Raw genomic sequence first — 22,146 nt, forward strand, 5'->3', positions numbered from 1 at the left:
CATCAAGAAGAGGTGGCAAGAATACACAGAGGAACTATACCAGAAAGAAATGGATGTCTCGTATACCCCAGGTAGTGTGGTTGCTGACCTTGAGCCAGACATCCTGGAGAGTGAAGTCAAATGGGCCTTAGAAAGCACTGCTAATAACAAGGCCAGTGGAAGTGATGGTATTCCAGCTGAACTATTTAAAATTTTAAAAGATGATGCTGTTAAAGTGCTACACTCAATATGCCAGCAAATTTGGAAAACTCAGCAGTGGCCAGAGGATTGGAGAAGATCAGTCTACATCCCAATCCCAAAGAAGAGCAGTGCCAAAGAATGCTCCAACTACCGCACAATTGCACTCATTTCACACACTAGCAAGGTTATGCTTAAAGTTCTACAAGGCAGGCTTAAGCAGTATGTGGACCGAGAACTCCCAGAAGTGCAAGCTGGATTTCGAAGGGGCAGAGGAACCAGAGACCAAATTGCAAATATGCACTGGATTATGGAGAAAGCTAGAGAGTTCCAGAAAGACATCTACTTCTGCTTCATTGACTATGCAAAAGCTTTTGACTGTGTCGACCACAGCAAACTATGGCAAGTTCTTAAGGAAATGGGAGTGCCTGATCACCTCATCTGTCTCCTGAGAAATCTCTATGTGGGACAAGAAGCTACAGTTAGAACCAGATATGGAACAACTGATTGGTTCAAAATTGGGAAAGGAGTACGGCAAGGCTGTATATTGTCTCCCTGCTTATTTAACATATATGAAGAATTCATCATGCGAAAGGCTGGGCTGGATGAATCCCAAGCCGGAATTAAGATTGCTGGAAGAAATATCAACAACCTCAGATATGCAGATGACACAACCTTGATGGCAGAAAGTGAGGAGGAATTAAAGAACCTTTTAATGAGGGTGAAAGAGGAGAGCGCAAAATATGGTCTGAAGCTCAACATCAAAAAAACTAAGATCATGGCCACTGGGCCCATCACCTCCTGGCAAATAGAAGGGGAAGAAATGGAGGTAGTGAGAGATTTTACTTTCTTGGGCTCCATGATCACTGCAGATGGTGACAGCCGTCACGAAATTAAAAGACGCCTGCTCCTTGGGTGAAAGGCGATGGCAAACCTAGACAACATCTTAAAAAGCAGAGACATCACCTTGCCAACAAATGTCCGTTGCCATGGTTTTCCCAGTAGTGATGTATGGAAGTGAGAGCTGGACCATAAAGAAGGCTGATCGCCGAAGAATTGATGCTTTTGAACTGTGGTGCTGGAGGAGACTCTTGAGAGTCCCATGGAACGTATCCATTCTTAAGGAAATCAGCCTTGAGTGCTCACTGGAAGGACAGATCCTGAAGCTGAGGCTCCAATACTTTGGCCACCTCATGAGAAGAGAAGACTCCCTGGAAAAGACCCTGATGTTGAGAAAGATGGAGGGCACAAGAAGAAGGGGACGACAGAGGACAAGATGGTTAGACAGCGTTCTCGAAGCTACAAACATGAGTCTGACCAAACTGCGGGAGGCAGTGGAAGACAGGAGTGCCTGGCGTGCTCTGGTCCATGGAGTCACGAAGAGTCGGACACGACTAAACGACTAAACAACAACAACCCAACCAGTTGTGTCTTTCTGGAAAAACATAGTGGTGGAGTGGATGCCTTTGGATGCAGGGGGGCAGGCTTCTCTCCTTCCCACCTAGTCTCTTCTTCCAACCTGATGCCCCCCCCAGCCCAGGACAGGATGGCATCCTATACACTTAGCAGCCGGTTGCTGCTCCTTTGTGATATGCTGGTTGCTGTTCCTTTCTGTGCAGGTTGCTGCTCCTTTGGGGAAGGCCAAGCAGGGAAGGCCCTCGCAAATGATTCAGCTTGTTCTTATTCCTATCTCATGTGATTTTCCTCTCTACTTTTCACAACAAAGTGGCCTAAAGTAAAATCAAATGACACTTAAATGCTATTTAATATGCAATGTGCTGGTCTGAATGTACCCCTTTTTCACCACCTAATAGAGTTTCTACTGAAGGTTCTGATTAAGTAATATTTTTCAGCCATCGTTTGTTTGTTTGTTTGTTTGTTTGTTTGTTTGTTTGTTTGTTTGTTTGTAGAAAAAAAGGAGCTGATGCTACTCACCAAGCAGTCATGTCCTTTGTACTGTTGACAATTCTCTTAACACACAGAGCATCATCTGTGATATTATCATCTAGGAAGTCTGTTTGGAGGTTAATGAAAATGAGTTAATGAAGAATCCATCCAAGACAAAGCCCAACTAAAACCCCAAATACAGTGTTATGAGTTTGTGGGGGTGAGACTCTCCTAAATTCCTGGACCCAGCAAGGGTTGAAATATACCGGTAAGCCAGACTAGCTTCTTTGTTAGGAGACAAGACATTAAGAAAACAAAGGAAAGGTAATGGGCCATTAAGGAAGCCAAGGAGAGGGGGCTCTGTGCCAGATGTTAATTGGGTGGGGCCCCTCCTCCAGTTCACAGTTTGGAGACAAAGCCAGAGATTAGAGTTGAGTTGGCTGTGATGTGACTGGTGGAGGCGGGAGGTCGCAGGCTGGAAAAGGTGGAGGCAGAGCACAATGTGTTTTGATCCAAGGCTGTGCCTGTGGGAGAAGCAAGACCATCTTGTGATGGTGATGCTGTGAGCCCCTCCATCGTAGCCTCAGGTTGTAGTTGGTTAAAAAAAAAAGGTAAAGGACCCCTAATGTTATGTACAATAAACAGTTATGTATTATGTTTACTGTACATAAAGATTAGGATATTGTATTGTATTGTATTGTATTGTATTGTATTGTATTGTATTGTATTGTATTGTATTAGGATATTCATGGGGTAAATATTTAATGCATAATTAAGCATATATGTTTTATATATAGGATAATGTATCTAATTTTTTTCATGGGGTAAATCAGTTAATGTACTATATACATTTAGCCCACAAAGGCGACTATGGGGCGCTGAGGGAGCTGGTGTTTCTGGGTCATGTGGCTAGCAGGACTAAACTGCTTCTGGAGCAACGGAACACCATGATGGAAGCCATGGAAACACCATTTACCTTCCCGCTGCAGCAGTACTTATTCATCTACTTGCACTGGTGTGCTTTCAAACTGCTAGGTTGGCAGAAGCTGGGACAGAGCAAGGGGAGCTGACCCTGTCATGCGGATTCAAATCACTGACCTTCCAATCAGCAAGCCCAAGAGGCTCAGTGGTTTAAGATCACAGCGCCACCTGCATCCCTTATATGCATTTCTTGATGAGGAGCATGGAGATGGTGTGTGTTGCACATTAGCTCAACCAATTAAAGCACACATGGGAGAAGAGGTTCTCATTCCAGTTTTCCTTCTAGACTACATGCCAAGCAAAGATGAAAGTGGCCTGTTGCTCTTAGAAACTCACTAGTTAGACCAGCAAGCAGTAGCTCACTGTCAAACACAGTCCCCTTCTGACAGAGAGGATTCTGAAAGGGAGGGGGGAGAACCAGAGATGACAGGCAGCGTGGAAGGTGAAGGTGAGGGGGAAGAATTAGAGAGCAATAGAAATCTAGTGCCTTAACACAGTGAGAGCGAGAGGGACTTATCTCGCTCAGGAATGCAGCCTGGCAGTTCTGATAGGAACACAGAGTGGAGAGAACAAGATGCAGCAGAAGAAGGGGGAGGACAAGAAAGCCCCCAAAGCAGGCCTTTGAATGTCTAGCAGAAAAGCATCAAACAGGGAAAAGGAGGGGGAAGGGGTGGAGAGTGTCATGTTTCCTCCGGAAGAGGGTAGATCTGGCAGCTGATGAATGATTGAATGAAGCTCAGACTGTTGAACCCGATAATTACTAAATAAATATAAGTAATAAAACTGTTGGAGGTCGCGTCTTGTGTGGAAGAGACTACCAAACCTGACAGGAGAGTTCAAAACTTTCTCCACACAGGCACCACAATATAAAATCATTTCCAATTAGAGTTAAGATCCCTTATTGTTTTATGTAATGTAGATTTTTTAAAAAGAGAGAATTACCAAATCAATAAATTGGGCTTAAAAAGGTAAAGGGACCCCTGACCATTAGGTCCAGTCATGACCGACTTTGGGGTTGCGGCGCTCATCTCGCTTTACTGGCTGAGGGAGCCGGCATACAGCTTCCGGGTCATGTGGCCAGCATGACTAAGCCGCTTCTGGTGAACCAGAGCAGCGCACGGAAACGCCGTTTACCTTCCCACTGGAGCAGTACCTACCGTATTTTTCGCCCTATAGGACGCACCTTTTCCCCTCCAAAAATGAAGGGGAAATCTGGGTACATCCTATGGGGCGAATGCAGGCTTTCGCTGAAGCTTGGAGAGCGAGAGGGGTCAGTGCGCACCGACCCCTCTCACTCTCCAGGCTTCAGGAAGACATCCGCAGCCTAGGCAGCCCTGCGGGAGTTCCTGCAGGGATGTCTAGGCTGCGGATAGCAGCCTGCTTCCTGGAGCGTCGGGCACCCTGAAAGCAGAGCGCCCGGCGCTTCGGGAACACATCCACAGCCTAGGCAGCCCTGTGGGAGGTCCCGCAGGGATGTCTAGGCTGCGGATAGCAGCCTGCTTCCTGGAGCGTCGGGCGCCCTGAAAGCAGAGCGCCTGGCGCTTCGGGAATACATCCGCAGCCTAGGCAGCCCTGTGGGAGGTCCCGCAGGGATGTCTAGGCTGCGGATAGCAGCCTGCTTCCCGGAGCATCGGGCGCTCTGCTTTCAGGGCGCCCGGCGCTTTGGGAACACATCCGCAGCGTGGGGAGCCCTGCAGGAGTTCCCCGCAGGGCTCCCCACGCTGCGGATAGCAGCCTGCCGCCCGGTGGGCGGGGCGCCCTGAAGCAGAGCGCCCCGCGCACCGGACAGACATCCGCAGCGGGGGGAGCCCTGCAGGAGTTTCCCGCAGGGCTCCCCATGCTGCGGATAGCAGCCTGCCGCCCGGTGGGCGGGGCACCCTGAAGCAGAGCGCCCCGCGCGCCGGGCATACATCCGCAGCGTGGGGAGCCCTGCAGGAGTTCCCCGCAGGGCTCCCCACGCTGCGGATAGCAGCCTGCCGCCCGGTGGGCAGGGCGCCCTGAATCAGAGCGCCCCTCACGCTGGGCAGACATCGGCCAGCCCCACAAGCTCGGGGAACAGCAGGGAGGCGCAGCGCCGCCATCCCGCTGTTCCTCGACCTGGTTCAGTTTCTCCGACCTGCTTTTTTGGGGGGAAATAAAGGGGAAAATTTTTTCCTTTATTTCCCCCCCAAAAAACTAGGTGCGTCCTATGGGACGGAGCGTCCTATGGGACGAAAAATACGGTATTTATCTACTTGCACTTTTAATGTGCTTTCGAACTGCTAGGTTGGCAGGAGCAGGGACCGAGCAACAGGAGCTCACCCTGTTGCGGGGATTCCAACCGCCGACCTTCTGATCGGCAAGTCCTAGGCTCTGTGGTTTAACCCACAGTGCCACCCGCGTCCCCAAATTGTGCTTATTCAGTGTTAATTAATGGCTTGGGACCATCTTGGAAGAATTATCACCTTTCCTATGAGTTTGCCTGTGCATTTAGATCTTTCTATGGAAGCTTGTTTATGTGCTTCCCCACAAGAGTTGGGTTGGTGGCCATACTGAGACTCTATATCTGCCTAGGGGAGCCCGCTTTTCCTCCTTCATCACTTCATGAAGGCCTTTCTTTTCCAGCAAGTATCTGGCCTGTATAATTTATTTCTGTAATCTGCTAAAGTGGTTAGTCATTAACAATTTTTATCTGCTGTACCTGCATCTCTTTTTTAATGTGATTTTTAGTTAATGTTTTATTGACTGGTGGTTTTTAACATTGTAAGCCAAGCCATCTTAGGTATTGGAAGGCAGAATAGAAATAGTTTTAATAAATTAATAAACAAACAAATAAATTGGGAGAAACAATCTTTAATGTAACCAGTCTTTAGCTAGTAAATAATCCAAACATTCTTTAACCAGAAATTTTGTCTGTGTGAGACTTGGTTTCTGAACAAGGGTTAATTTTCCCCAAGGACAGTTCCCTAAAGTAACATCTGTTAAATATATGAAATATAATGCAGCGAGGGAATGCAGTGCCTTTTCCTCGATGCTGAGATAGCACAACAAGAAAGAAAGAAAGAAAGAAAGAAAGAAAGAAAGAAAGAAAGAAAGAAAGAAAGCTCTTTTCTTGGATCTCAGAAGTCACTTACTGTCACAGAGTGTGTGGCATTTATTCTGAGAGGAGTGCCTCCCGTTATCACACCACTCAAGGCCACTTAGCTGGAATATTCCATAGCGTGGGACACCATCTATATTCTCATAGTAGAATGTGTCGAGTTTGCTTGACTGATCAGCTGCACAGAGATCTAGTAGGAAAGCATAACATGACAATCAGGAACGTACAGTGATGTATTTTGTTTCCTAAAACAATTTCAGAAATATTAAAATAGAAAAATGTGGTTATTTGGCTTAGTCAAATTTCAGCCTCAGCCTTGATTTCAACACTTTGAAAATGCTGTCTTCAACAATTCTCAGTTGTGATTTATTGATTCAAACTTCAGTTTTCCTTGTACACCATTGGCAAACAGCAAGCAGTGCTTATAAACTAACAAATAACTTCTAACATGTTTGTGATGTCTCTAAAACATTTCAAATTTCTCAAATGACTCCTTTGAACCTTGCTAGTTTTATGGATTCTTAGTTTCCAAATTTGCCACATTCTTTGAAAACTTTCACCACTCTCAAGCATCAAAGAAACATTCTGAACAATGTCAGAATACATGGGAATACACCATTCAGGAAAAGAAAAGAAAATGAAGAAAAAACAACAATCAAATTGGACCAAATTAATTTATTACAATGGAAAGGTTTGATCACCCAAACAGGCAAAACTCACACTGTTCTGCAAAGATGCCTTTAAATGGATCCAGTCCCAAAGGCTTCAGTGCGTAGTAGAAGTCACAAATGCTGTATACTTTGGCCTCGTATGCTATTGCTATGAGTAGGCAGAATAAGGCAAAGGTGACAACCTTCATTGCTGCAGGTATGTGGAAAGGTCCAAGGAGTCCAAGGGCTTTTATAGTCTGTGGCTCTGCAAATAACATTTGTGTGTCATTGCAGAGGACTTAATGGTTGATGCCAGAGCTGTTGGCTGGCACTTCTGTGGGCAGCTCTAGATCTTACAACCATTGTAGGAAACATTGGCTTTTGGACACCCACAACACATATTCACTGGTGTTCTTTTGTGGATATTTGTATTTATATGGTCTATTTGCCAGTATATTTTATATTTGTGTGTGGGCATTTTTTTAAGAAAAAAGAAAAAAGTAAAAGAAGAAATGGAGCTAAGCTGAGCTCTGGTCACCACACATGCCTTCCTCTAAAGAATCCTGACATCCTAGTTAGAAATGCTAGGAATTGTAGCTCTGTGAGGGGTAAACCACTGAAAAAGACACTGCAATAACTTAAGGGACACTGTAAGTCCGCTAGGTCCTCGTGTGGTTCCCTTGGTCAGAGAGGAGTAAAAACGGACACCAACCAGAGTAACCTGAAGTGAAGTGGCCAAGAAGCCTGACCTTTATTTGGTATAAAGCAAACTGCTATAGCAGGGTCCTACCTAATCCAACAGGGAGAAAGACAAGACCCTGAACAAAAGAAGACATTGACTTTTAAAAGTTCCCCCCATATCCCAGAATACAGTTCAGACATGGTCATCAATACATCATTGCTGGTCCAGGGGTTGTAACCTGAGTTTCCTCCCTCCTCCTGACCTTCACCAGACACCCACCTATGACAGAAAACAAAGCTATTTACCCTCGAGCTAAGTAAATCACAGTCTCTTTGTGTCCTGGTCTGAATCCATTCCTGGTTCACCACATCACCTTTGTGATTGTGATAGGTGGCAGTTTGACACCTGGACTTGACACTCTCTCTAGGGCAAGGTTCACTGAGTACGTGACTGCACGCCTTGGGATCCATGGCTTCTAGAGTCATATTTCCCAATCCTTTTTCTGAGTGGAACAAAAGTGGGATGGAGAAGATCTGGTGGTCAGCTGATCTTTTGTGAATATATATTAGTTACCTTAGTCTGCAACCATCTGCAAAATGCCTTGACCTAGACAGGAAGTAATTAATAAAAGTTGCTACAGTGAAGCCTTGCTGGCTTGGTAAGATTTTCTCCCTTGACAGAAAGGGTTGAATGGAAAGCAGTGCGATGTAAGGCTGCAGTACCAGTGATATGTACCCTAGGTGGTGCTGTTTGCTAACGTTGATTGGTCAAAGCTTGACAGATCATTTTGAATACAGTGTTTTGCACAAACAGTCTACCCACATTATTGAATCAGTGGCGCTTCTCCTGTGATCAATTGGTGGTACTGGCTGCCCTTATGTGCGGGGGCTGTATAATAACCAAGTCTTACCTTAGGATAATAGCAGGTAAGTGTTCATAACAGGTAAGTGTTCATAGCAGGTAAGTGTTCATAACAGGTAAGTGAGACAACTCATGGTTTTCTTGTGTGTAAAACCTGGATGGGATTACAGAGTGCTAATAGTTCTTCTGCTTCCTCCCAACAGGTGTGATATTGCTGGAGGCACTAATTGTTTTTCCTGTTTGGAACAAGTCTGGGCACATCCTAGTGTTTTGCATAATCATTTATGCTTGAGCCCACATCCTTGCTGATGTGTGAATAAAATGTGTGTTTTTTCCTTATCACCGCCCCACTGTTATTTGTTATTTTGTCTTGCTTGTGTGACCCTTTTAACAGAAACAATATTAAGGAGGACAGGCATGGCTACAAACATGTTAGAATCTATGGGTTTGATTCCCTGCAATAAATTAGGACCTTGCAACTGTTCTTCCAATGGCATAACTGAACATTACCATACAAAAATTCCAAAAGGTCAACCCCCCTTTCCCTCCGTTTAGAACGCCACAGTTCCTAGGATGGCAGGGGTGAATTATGTGCTTTAAATGTATGGTGTGTCTAAGAGGCAATAAATTAGTGGCAATTGGAACACAAGCTGAGGAGATGTCATACAGAATCAGAATTCAAAATGATCTTAACAGATCAGAGACTTGGGCCCAAGCTGACAAAACAAATTTTCATAAGGACAAATGTAAGGTTCTGAACTTAGGCAGGAAGAACCAGATGCACAAATATAAGATGGGGGACACCTGGCTTACTAGCAGTACATGTGAAAAGGATCTTAGGGTCGTGGTGGACCACAAGCTTAACATGAGTAAACAGTGTGACGCAGTAGCAAAAAAAGGGCATGCTATTCTAGGTTTCATTAACATAAGTCTAGTGTCCAGATCAAGGGAAGTAATAAAGGTAAAGGTAAAGGGACCCCTGACCATTAGGCCCAGTTGTGACTGACTCTGGGGTTGTGGCGCTCATCTCGCTTTATTGGCTGAGGGAGCCGGCGTATAGCTTCCAGGTCATGTGGCCAGCATGACTAAGCCGCTTCTGGCGAACCAGAGCAGCGCACGGAAATGCCGTTTACCTTCCCGCTGGAGCGGTACCTATTTATCTACTTGCACTTTGACGTGCTTTTGAACTGCTAGGTTGGCAGGAGCAGGGACTGAGCAACGGGAGCTCACCCCGTCACGGGGATTCGAACTGCTGACCTTCTGATCAGCAAGTCCTAGGCTCTGATTGGCAAGTCCACAGCGCCACCTACGTCCCTTAATAGGGAAGTAATAGTACCACTCTATTCTGCCTTGGTCAGACCACACTTGGAATACGGTGTCGACATGTGCAGAGGAGAGCGACCAAGGTGGATGGTCAAGGGTCTGGAAAGCAAACCTTATGATGAACAGTTGAAGGAGTTAGAATCATAGAATCATAGAGTTGGAAGGGCCATCGAGTCCAACCCCCCTTCACAAGGGCCATCGAGTCCAACCCCCTGTCAAGCAGGAAACACCATCAGAGCACTCCTGACATATGGTTGTCAAGCCTTAAAGACCTCCAAAGAAGGAGACTCCACCACACTCCTTGGCAGCAAATTCCACTGTCGAACAGCTCTTACTGTCAGGAAGTTCTTCCTAATGTTTAGATGGAATCTTCTTTCTTGTAGTTTGGATCCATTGCTCCGTGTCCGCTTCTCTGGAGCAGCAGAAAACAACCTTTCTCCCTCCTCTATGTGACATCCTTTTATATATTTGAACATGGCTATCATATCACCCCTTAACCTCCTCTTCTCCAGGCTAAACATGCCCAGCTCCCTTAGCCGTTCCTCATAAGGCATCGTTTCCAGGCCTTTGACCATTTTGGTTGCCCTCCTCTGGACATGTCCCAGTTTGTCAGTGTCCTTCTTGAACTGTGGTGCCCAGAACTGGACACAGTACTCCAGGTGAGGTCTGACCAGAGCAGAATACAGTGGCACTATTACTTCCCTTGATCTTGATGCAGCCCAGAATTGCATTGGCTTTTTTAGCTGCTGCGTCACACTGTTGGCTCATGTCAAGTTTGTGGTCAACCAAGACTCCTAGATCTTTTCACATGTACTGCTCTCAAGCCAGGTGTCGCCCATCTTCTATTTGTGCCTCATTTTTTTTGCCCAAGTGCAATACTTTACATTTCTCCCTGTTAAAATTCATCTTGTTTGTTTTGGCCCAGTTCTCTAATCTGTCAAGGTCGTTTTGAAGTGTGATCCTGTCCTCTGGGGTGTTAGCCACCCCTCCCAGTTTGGTGTCATCTGCAAATTTGATCAGGATGCCCTTGAGTCCATCATCCAAGTCGTTGATAAAGATGTTGAATAAGACCGGGCCCAAGACAGAACCTGTGGCACCCCACTAGTCACTCTTCTCCAGGATGAAGAGGACCCTTTGGGTTCGGTCAGTCAGCCAGTTACAAATCCACTGAGTGGTAGCATAGTCAAGACCGCATTTTACCAGCTTCTTTACAAGAATATCATGGGGCACCTTGTCAAATGCCTTGCTGAAATCAAGGTAGGCTACATCCACTGCGTTCCCTTCATCTACCAGGCTTGTAATTCTGTCAAAAAACGAGATCAGGTTAGTCTGACATGACTTATTTTTCAGAAATCCATGCTGACTATTGGTGATCACAGCATTCCTTTCTCACAGACTGTTTGCTTAATGATCTGCTCCAGAATCTTCCCTGGTATTGATGTCAGACTGACTGGGCGGTAATTATTTGGGTCCTCTCTTTTCCCCTTTTTGAAAATAGGGACAACATTTGCCCTCCTCCAGTCTGCCGGGACTTCGCCTGTTCTCCAGGAATTCTCAAAGATGACTGCCAGTGGTTCTGAGATCACATCTGCCAGCTCTTGGATGCAGTTCATCTGGCCCTGGAGACTTGAATACATCTAAACTAGCCAAGTATTCTTGTACTATCTCTTTGGTTATTCTGGGCTGTGTTTCCTCTGCTGAATCATTTGCTCCAAATTCTTCAGGTCGGGCATTGTTTTCTTTATCGGAGAAGACTGAGGCAAAGAAGGCATTGAGGAGTTCAGCCCTTTCTGTGTCCCCTGTTTGCATTTCACCATCTTCTCCTCTGAGTGACCCCACTGTTTCTTTGTTCTTTCTTTTGCTACGAACAAAAGAAAAAAAGGCCTTTTTTGTTGCTTTTAACCTCTCTAGCAAGCCTGAGTTCATTCTGTGCTTTAGCTTTTCTGACTTTGTGTCTACACGTGCTAGCAATTTGCTTGAATTCCTCTTTGGTGGTTTTCCCCCTTTTCCATTTTTTGTACACATCCTTTTTAAATCTTAACTCAGTTAAAAGTTCTTTAGGTAGCCACCCTGGCTTCTTTAGGCACCTTCCATGTTTCCGTCTCATTGGTATTGCCTGAAGTTGTGCTTTTACTATCTCCCTCTTAACAAACTCCCAGCCATCATGAACTCCCTTTCCTTTTAGTATTACTGTCCATGGGATCTCACCCAGCACTTCCCTAAGTTTTATGAAGTCGGCTTTCTTAAAGTCAAGAAATTGAGTCCTAGTATGCTTGGCTGCTCCTTTCCGCTGTACAGTAAACTTCAGAAGAGCATGATCACTCGCGCCTAATGATCCTTCCACTTCTACCCCACTAACCAGGTCATCAACATTGGTTAGGACCAGATCTAAAATGGCTGTTCCTCTTGTTGCTTCTTCCACTTTCTGGACAATGAAGTTGTCTGCAAGGCCAGTGAGGAATCTGTTTGACCTTATGCTCTTGGCTGAGTTTGACATCCAACAAATATCCGGGTAATTGAAGTCCCCCATTACTACTATCTCCCTTCCTTTTGCATGTTTGGCCATCTGTTCCAGGAAGGCATCATCTATGTCCTCCGTTTGGCTTGGGGATCTATAGTAAACTCCCACAATGAGGTCACTGTTATTCTTCTCTCCCTTAATTTTGACCCAAATGCTCTCACTATGGCTTTGAGGTTCTAAATCTTGGATCTCTTCACAGGTATACACATCCCTGACATATAACGCCACTCCTCCTCCTTTCTTGTCTGGTCTGTTTCTCTGAAATAGATTGCATCCCTCCATTATTACATTCCAATCGTGGGACTTATCCCACCAGGTTTCAGTGATGCCTATTATGTCATATTTAGTTTGCTGTACCAAGAGCTCAAGCTCATCTTGTTTATTTCCCATGCTTTGCGCATTAGTGTACAGACATTGAAGTCCATTAATCATTCCCCCGTGTCTCTTATTTAAGGATTTTTTCCTCCCACCACTAGGTCTGCGTGCTGTTTGCTCCATGACATTTGGATGATCATCTTCATCAATTGATAGACTCCTACCTTCAGGAGCACTGTCTCCCTCCCCCACATTAGTCAGTTTAAAGCCCTCCTGATGAGGTTTCTGAGTTTTTTGGCAAAAACATTCCTCCCAACCGTTGTGAGGTGCAGCCCATCGCTTGCCAGAAGTCCATCTTCAAGAAACTGCAGTCCGTGATCTAAGAATCCAAACCGTTCCTGTTTACACCATTTGCGAAGCCAGTTGTTCACTTCTACTATTTTTCCCTCTCTCCCTGGGCCACGTCGTTCAACTGGGAGGACAGATGAGATGACAATTTGTGCATTTAATTGCTTCAATTTCCTGCCCAGAGCCTCGTAATCTCTTTTGAACTTCTGGAGGCTATTGCTTGCAGTGTCATTGGTTCCCACATGAACCAAGAGGAAGGGGTATTTGTCAGTGGGTTTTATGATTCCTTGCAGTCGTTCAGTTACATCTTGGATCTTAGCCCCGGGGAGACAGCACACTTCCCGAGACATCTTGTCAGGCCCACAGATCACTGCTTCTGTTCCCCTCAGTAGGGAATCCCCTATCACCACTACACGCCTCCTCTTAGGTCTGGTCGGGGTTCTTCCGTGAGCTGTCCGTTCCAAGGTCGCCTGCACATTCCCTGAGGACTGACTTTGCTGCTCGTCTTCATATACCTGATTGACTGTAATGAGGGAGAGATCCTCAAATGGAGTCTGCTCTTCGTCTTCCATGCTAGGGGAATTGCTAGGGAAATACACAAAGCGATTGTGTATTTCTAAACAATCAGAGCGAACCCTGGGCCTCCTACTTCTTTGAGTCACGTTTATCCATATATCTGGCTCCTGTGTTGGTGAACTAGCCTCCTTCTCAGGGGAGTCCCCTGTCTCCTCCTTGGTGGAGACGGTGTGCTCTGTTGCTTCCAAGAAGAGCTCCAGCTCTCTAATTCTTTGGAGCGTAGTTACACGTTCCTCCAGTTGCTGGACTTTGTCTTTTAAGAGGGCAATCAACATGCAATTGCTGCCGGTAAAGCTGCCTGCAACCTTTGGCAAGATGGCAAACATTGCGCAGGAACCGCAGGCGACTGCAGCTGTTCCCTCACCCTCCATCTTGAGAACGTGTTGTTGGGGGTGGCTACAGCCGTCCTCCATCATAAGAAGCATGAAGACAGGACAAATAACTCCCCCCCCCAAAAAAAACTAGGTTTTCCCCAACAAACGTTTGAGACTAGCTCCCCTAAATCTAAAAGATGGATTAAACTGCACGTGCCACTAGGCGCGCGCCGCTGCCCTACAAGCTCTGATAAGCTCCTCCCACAGCTAATCACCTACCTCAACAGAAACCCTGCCCCCTCTGACCTTTGCACAGGGAGAGCAGCTAATCAGCCACAAGAAACACACACAAGAAAACCCTTTGTGCTCCTTCTTCAGCTGCTGCCCTGCAAGCTCTGATCAAGTTGGGAATGTTTAACCTGGAAAAGAGGAGATTGAGAGGAGATATGAGAGCCATCTTCAAATATCTGAAGGGCTGTCACAAGGAAGATGAAGCAAGCTTGTTTTCTCCTGCTCTGGAGGGTAGGGCTCAAACCAAAGGCTTCAAGTTACAAGAAAAGTGATTCCAACTAAACAAACTGAAAAACTTTCTAACAGTAAGAGCTGTTCCACAGTGGAACAGACTCCCTCAGGAGGTTGTGGACTCTCCTTCCTTGGAGGTTTTTAGGAAGATGTTGGATGGCCATATGGATGCTCTAGCTGAGATTCCTGCATTGCAGGGGGTTGGACTGGATGACCCTTGGGTCCCTTCCAACTCTATGAGGGAATCTGGAGGGCATCAGGCTAGGGAAGGCTATGCTAAGATGACTGTACACTATTAATTCCATGGCCAGCATTTGTGGGCAGTGGTCAAACTGGACTGGTGAAATATCCTTTATGTGTTATGTGGTCCTAAGTTATGAAACGGATATAGAGTATCAATAATTGTTCCCACTCAGTTTTTGCAGTTGCACTTGCACCTGAGGATGGGAATGCAAAGAATTATTAAGTAGAATTATTAAATAGAATTAAGACTACTTGGGGAAGCCTCTACCCACTGATCATAATGGAGGAGAGAGAGATAAGTTGCATCTAATTTTTTTATTGATAATTCAAGCGCAGAAATCAAAAGAGCAGCAAATTTTGAATCCTAACTAGGCTGCAGGTCTTCTTCCTTCCCTATGTAATCCCAGTCCTACTCAGCAAATGAAGGAAGTTGCCATTTCCCAGTTTGTTAGTTGAGCCTACATTGCGGTGGAGTCAGAGAGCCTTGGTAGTTATTACTAACTCATCTCCCTCGTCTCAACATGACATAACCAGGACTATTTTATCAGGATTGAATCTGACAGGCTTCCTTTTCTATCATGGGCTCTGGAGTGGCCGTGTGTTGTTAGGAAGCCTTTGTATTACATTAGTTCAGAAGAGCTATGAAGTTCTGAAATGTTGTAAAGCAAGGGCTTCCCTCTTCAAGTGCCATCAGAAGGAATTGGAAGGTTTGATTATGAAGGGCCAGTAGGAATGGAGATCTCAGAAACCACAACTGCCAAGGAAGAATTGTCTTCTTGTACTACACCTTCTTGTGAAGGTTGTCCGGATCCTAAGAATGTAGAAAGAAGAAAAATCAACATTCCTTGGATTTCCCTTCAAACAGGTACATATCAAATGATCCAAATACATATATTGTTGCCACAGTTCTGGAAATACAAAATTTCACCTTGACATAGGAATGAACCTAAAATTTGGAATGCACATAGTTTGTGGTTCAAGCAGGAGTAACCTTTTCACACAATGCAGGATTAAACTTATAGACTTGCTGCCAAAAAGTGAAGCAATGGGCATGACTGATGTGTCTGCAAAGGATGCCTGGGGTGTAGAAAGTACCGTATTTTTCGCACCATAGGACGCACCGGACAATAGGACGCACCTTGTTTTAGAGGGGGGAGAACAAGGGAAAAAAATTATTCCGCTCTCTGCCCAGCGCCCCTTCAGCGAAGCGGCAGGAAGCGCTGTGCAGAGAGTGGGAGAATTTCCCCCCTCTTGTTTTCCCGCTCTAAAACAAGGTGCCGTTTAAGGTGCGTTCAGGCGGCTACCTTGGAAGCCTGGAGAGCGAGAGGGGTCGGTGCGCACCGACCCCTCTCACTCTCCAGGCTTCAGGTTCCTTTCGACCTGCTCTTTGGGGCTGGCGGGGGGAAGCCCACCACCAGCCCCAAAGAGCAGGTCAGGGAGCAGCGGAAAGGCGCAGCAGAGAGGCTGCTGCCATAGTCACGCGTCACTTCTCCAGCTGGGAGAGGGTCGCGGGGCTATGGCTTCTTTAGCCCCGCGCGCGCTCTCCCGGGTGGAGAGGTGACGCGCGGCTATGGAGGCTCCTGCCATAGGCGCGCGTCACCTCTCCAGCCGGGAGAGGGTCGCGGGGGGCTGCTTTAGCCCCGCGCGCGCTCTCCCGGGTGGAGAGGTGACGCGCGCCTATGGAGGTTCCTGCCACAGCCGCGCGTCACCTCTCCAACCGGGAGAGGGTCGCGGGGGGCTTCTTTAGCCCCGCGCGCGCTCTCCCGGGTGGAGAGGTGACGCGCGCCTATGGAGGTTCCTGCCACAGCCGCGCGTCACCTCTCCAACCGGGAGAGGGTCGCGGGGGGCTTCTTTAGCCCCGCGCGCGCTCTCCGGCTGGAGAGGTGACGCGCGGCTATGGAGGTTCCTGCCATAGGGGCGCGTCACCTCTCCAGCCAGGAGAGGGTCGCAGGGCTATGGCGGCTTCGCTCCATAGGACGCACACACATTTCCCCTTCATTTTTGAAGGGGAAAAAGTGCGTCCTATAGAGCGAAAAATACGGTAGATAAAAGCTTTTCTCCCTCTTGCATAATACTGACACTCAGGCTCATCCAGTGCAACTGAAGTGGGCTTCTAAGGTCATAGTGGGTTGCACAAATAGTGGGCTATTTGGGATGCCATGTCTCTTGGGAACAGGCTAGCTATGGCTGCCTCCTTGTTAGAGACCTCCTCTCCTCACAATCTGAGCTGATCGCGGCCTATTCTGAGGAGATCTTGACTGGTTGCAGAACAGATGCTGCCTCTTAAAGTTGTGCAGGCAAGGATGCCAATAGTTCAGGGCAAGGCTAAGAGACCCCTCCCTTCCTTAATTCATAAGTTACCTTACTCTCATCTTCCCTTTCTGTTGTGGTTTTGAAATTTTGTAAGCCTGCAGGTAGGGACTGTCTTGATTTAACGGATTGTATGTAAACTGCTCTGGAAGCCTTTTTGGCTGAAGAGAGGGGTAACAACAACAACAACAACAACAACAACAACAACAACAACAACGTTTAAGACACATAGAACCCTTTCTTAGTAGGGTTTCTCATCATGAGGAGGCTTCAAAGCATGTTTAGCCTAATAAATTTAGAAACTTCCTTCAGACTCCTACTGCTCAGGAAGTTCAGATGAAACTGACATGTACAAGGGAAAGTTGGGAACAAGGCTAAGAATAGGTTTTTATCTTTCCATTTTCAACTGCTGAATAGGAGATGCCACCATTTGAGGGTCATGCTGCATTGAATTTATGCAAAGGAAATGAAAAGGGACAAATCTCTAAGTAGATTCCTAATCTCAATCCTAGACTATTCAATTTCACTTCAAAAACTTAGATTTTCTACTTATGGGCTTCAGTGTTTTGGTTGTATATGTATATACTGTATTTTTCCATGCATAACATGCCGCCCCCTATTTTACCATAATTTTTTAGTAAAAAAACTAATCTTTTACACGGAAAAGTATGGTATATATTGATTTTCTACTTATGGCCTTTAGTGTTTTTTTGGGGGGGTCTCTCTCTCTCTCTCTCTCTCTCTCTCCCCTTCAATTCCCTGCCCCTGACCCTTTTTTGTCTTTTGTGGAGCTTAGGAAACTGACGTGACTCACCAGGTTTTTACCCATACTTGACTTTGGACAATTGTCTTAACACATGCAATGTCATCAGTGAGATCGTCATCAAGGAATCCTGCAAAGATATGGAATGAGACAGGCAGGTAATGAAGATTAATGGAAATAACGAGGATTAATGGAAATAATGGATGTCACTGTGAAATAGCACAAAAATGATACAGTAAAAAGTACTGTAGTTCTTAATTATGGCAGCTCTTGCTTGTTTCAGGGGCTGTTGCTCTTTAGACATGATGAGTGGACTAAATGTGGATTAGGCAGTCTGCTGGAAAACCTATACTAGGTGCTTTCACTTATTACAGTTAAATTTCAACTACATAGCAATTTAATCTTTGCAACAGGGAGCCCTTTTTTCAAAAAGCTTGGGGCCTGGGGGCATCTTCCTGCTAGCTTCCTGTTTCTCAGACTGTCTTCCCTTTCCCTCAGAGTCTGCAAATTCCATTGTCTGTATGTGTCCAGAACAAATCCACACCATAAAGAAACAAGCCCTGAAGTTTACAACAAAAACTAGCTAGGGCATCATCACCTCTGGACACAGAAGGAACCACTTGAATCCAGGAAAAACTTGGGCACCTGCTTGTAAATGCTGACAAATCACAGGTGATTGCCAAGCCACAGAATTGTCCATTTAAAATCTACAGCCCAAAATTTGGCCCAGATTGACTCTCATTATGATTTATAGCAAAGGGTATCCAAAATCTACTGTTCGTTTGTAGAACTCAAAATGAACAAGCTCCAGCCAGGGTGCAAAATAATGACTAGAGGAAGCAGAGCCAGCTACAAAATGATGACTTGCAAGATAAACCAGCATGCCTTCTGCAAGGGCAAGTTCAGTTTCACAAACTTATTACAGTTCTTGGAGAGTGTCAATAAGAAAGTAGATCTGGACTTTCAAGAAGCTTTCAACATTAAAGACTCGTGAGTAAGCTTAGCAGTCTGGGAATATGAGGAGAACATATTGTGAATCACAAATTGGTTAAATTGCAGAAAACGAAGAGCAGAAATTATTTGGCAGTTTTCTGAATGGAGAGATGTAGAGAGTGAAGTCCTCTAAGGATCAGTATTGGGATTTGTGTTTTTTTAACTTGCTCATAAACAGGGATTTGCCACATCCACAGGGATGAGTTGTCAAAGTTTGCTAATGATCTCGAATTGTTCAAAAAAACAAAAAAGGATTGTGAGGAAGTCCAAAAGGACCTCTTCAAATTGAGAGAATAGGCAGTAAAATGGCAAATGCAAGTCAATGAAAACAAGTGAAAAGGGATGCATGTTGGGACCCCCAATTGTTTATTTATTTATTTATCATTGTTATTTATATATGTCCCCTATACATTTATGGGGTCTGACCAGGAATGAGACCTTGAAGTTGTAGAAGATAATGAAGGTGTCGACCCAGTGTGTGGCAAATGCTATGCTAGGGATCATTACAAAAGGAACGGTAAATAAAACTGCCGATATCATAATGCCGTTATATAAATCTATTGTGTGAGTGCATTTGCAATCTTGTGTACAGTTCTGATTGCCTCAGCTCAAAAAAAGATATTGTAAAGCTGAGAAATGTTCAGAAAGGCAACCAAAATTATCAAGGGGCTGGAGCAACTCCCCTATGAAGAAAGATTACAGCCTTTGGGACTTTTTAGTTTATAGAAAGGTCAAGTAATAAGAGGAATGATAGTAAAGGTAAAGGGACCCCTGACCATTAGGTCCAGTCATGACCAACTCTGGGGTTGCGGCGCTCATCTTGCTTTATTGGCCGAGGGAGCCGGCGTACAGCTTCCGGGTCATGTGGCCAGCAGAAACCAGAGCAGCGCACAGAAACGCCATTTACCTTCCCGCCGGAAGGTACCTATTTATCTACTTGCACTTTGATGTGCTTTCGAACTGCTAGGTTAGCAGGAGCAGGGACCAAGCAACGGGAGCTCACCCCGTCACAGGGATTCGAACCGCCAACCTTCTGATTGGCAAGTCCTAGGCTCTGTGGCCGCCCACAGAGGAATGACAGTAGTCCATAAAATGATGCAAGGCATGGAAAAAGTAGACAGAGAAAAGTTTTTCTTCTTCTCTCATAAGACTGGAACTCATGGCTGGCCAGTGAAGCTCATATACTGTGCAGTAACATGTACAAAAGTGTTTTACACGGAGTAATATGCCCAAGATGTGTATGAATGTGGACTTCTTTCTTTCCAAATTGCAAAGAGGGAAATGACAGAAAGTTGCTAGTTCACATAATACAAAGCAAAAACATGTCACTCACGCTGACAGCGCATGTTGCAGACATTACGTGATGCTATGGTCCCATCACTGCAAAAGTATTGATTGTCAATCCTGAACAGCCCATAGTATTGGCGCATGCCCATGCCAATCACTGGGGGGTTAGTGCTAAAACCGCCTCCAGCACTGAGCAGACAAATCCCTGGCAGGGGAAAGAAAATAAATACATGGGTATTAGAAAGCTGGTGAAAAAACATACAGTACCTTTTTAAGAAGAAAATTTGCACAGATTGCACACCAGAAAATGGTGTAGTGCAAGCATTGTGGTTAAGAGATTTGAATCATGGTCTTGAATACACTGGATTCCAGGGCTTTGGCCAAGGCCCAAGCCAAATCCAGTCTTTTCAAAGGCATCCTGGCAGTCAAGTCAGGTAAGGCATCCACAGATGATGGCAGGTCAGCTTGGATGGCCCAGATCAATCTGGGGCTGTCAGGTGTTGGGGCATCATGCAGGAAGGGAGAGGCAGATAATGCACAGGAAGGACTATGAAAACCCTAAACCACCATATGAACAATATTCAAATCGCTAACTTGGTTTTCCATTCCATTCCATTCCACCAAACTTCAACACTTTTTTATTAACTATTTTCAGTTTTGACATTCTTTATTTTGATTATAATTTTTGCAGTCTTCATTTTTTTCAGAGCAGAAAACACTACATGTAAACATTTCACAGTATCAATACCATCAGTACCGCTTTGTTTATTATTTCTCATTATTAATTTATTTTAAATTTATATACCATCAAGGTGGTTTATAATAAGATTAATCAAGAATACACAAACAATAGTAAAATATATCCAGCAGTGTTAACAGTTAGTACAAAATGTAACTGAAAGGTTGCCTAAGCAAATTATTGACATCAGTGGCAAGGGAACTAGTCAGTGAGCATGTCAGTTTTCAGCATGTACCATGACTGTGTGCCTTCTCCAAAGAGTGGGGGCCACACTTGGAAAGACCCTGGTTGCCAATAGGATGAGCTTCTTTAGGCAGCAGCGCAAGCAAGAAGGCAGCATTTTTATGGGGATGCTAGCATTTATCCTTTCCCTAAGAGGTCATACAAGAGGGTTTCAGATTGTAAGATTCAAAAGCAAATTTTGAAAATGAGAACACTGGAAAGAGCAGCTGAAAAATATCAAAACACGCCCTGCAAGCCTGCTGCCCTCCAGATGTTGTTGGGCTACAACTCCTATCATCTATGTTCACTGGTAACACAGGATGTGACCAATGGGAGTTGAAATCCAGCAACACCTGGAAGGTACCCCATTGCAAGCATAAATCCATACAAAGAACTCCAATGAAGCTGTGCACTCAGCAAACAAAACTCACAGTCATTCAGGGTGTAGCCTCCGAATCCATCTAGCCCATATCGTCTCAAAACGCCTGCTAGCTCACAGCGCTCCAACAAACGGGCCTCATTTGCCACAGCGAGGAGGCTGAGTATGGAAAGGATCAGAACTTTCATGGCTGCAGCTGTCTGGAGAGTGATGTGACAATATGCCCCAAGAACCAGCCTTTTTATTATCTGGGGACTTGGGCTGAAAATGAGGATGTCTGTTTTTGGAATTCTTATTTCATCAAGATAGATTTATTGTTTGGCAGTCAGCTGAATTTACAACCAGAACAGGGAAATAAGAGACAAAGCAACAAGTGTGGGTTGAACCACAGTGCAGGAAACTAAACAAAACATTGTTTTGAGAGGGCCAACTTCTGCCAGGGCAAGGGGAATGAATGATGTCATTGCCCTTTGCCTCAGCCTCAGCTGGCTAAGGCCAGCTTGGTGGCCCTGGGTCCCCACAACTTCGGTTGTATTGGGCAGCTTAGCCTCAAAGATGTTCTGAATGAAAGGGTAAAGTACTGGTGCAGTCAGATTCTGTCTGGGGGCTTCTTGTTTGGGGGTTCACTGGCCTGATCCAGCAAGCTCTGCTTATCTTCTGTATTTAGCCCAGACTTTTCACAAGTCCTTAGCAGTCGGCCTCTGCAACACCCATTAGTAAATGGTGCCTAATGGTGCTCACCGGATCCCTCCCCTCAAATTAGTCAACATTCTGCATCTTCCCAGCACAAAAGACAGGCAATCCTCTGTTTAGTCCTACTACCTCAGCCTGCCCAGGATCCTGCAGATCCCACCCACAACTATCTTTGCCTTATCACCCTAAAATCCCTACTTGCTTGCAAAATGCATGTTTGGGTTTTATAACAAACTCAAATCATTCCCTCCCAAGTGCCAAACTAAAACTTGGGCTGACTG

General features: G+C 45.4%; 1 protein-coding gene across 4 annotated transcripts in view; it reads right to left on the reverse strand.

Moving 5' to 3' along the window:
• Nucleotides 1-5,861: 5,861 nt before the first annotated feature.
• LOC310752224 (methyl-CpG-binding domain protein 1-like) overlaps nucleotides 5,862-22,146 on the reverse strand; it is a 149,551-nt gene continuing 133,266 nt past the window's right edge. The window contains exons 22-24 of one of the 4 annotated variants that reach the window (XR_014542874.1): nucleotides 19,879-20,037; nucleotides 17,604-17,682; nucleotides 14,780-15,290 (exon numbers count right to left, since the gene is read on the reverse strand). Coding sequence is in view for 2 of the 4 variants with exons in the window: in XM_083592133.1 (XP_083448259.1) it covers nucleotides 17,611-17,682 (72 nt within the window). In the remaining 2 variants the exon portion in view is untranslated. Of the gene's footprint in view, nucleotides 6,315-14,779; nucleotides 15,291-17,603; nucleotides 17,683-19,878; nucleotides 20,038-22,146 lie in introns of those variants that run through there. The other 3 variants (XR_014542873.1, XM_083592133.1, XM_083592132.1) reach the window with 3 other exon arrangements.

Source organism: Podarcis filfolensis (assembly GCF_964270895.1).
Source record: "Podarcis filfolensis genome assembly, chromosome: 17".
Classification (NCBI taxonomy): Eukaryota; Metazoa; Chordata; class Lepidosauria; order Squamata; family Lacertidae; genus Podarcis; species Podarcis filfolensis.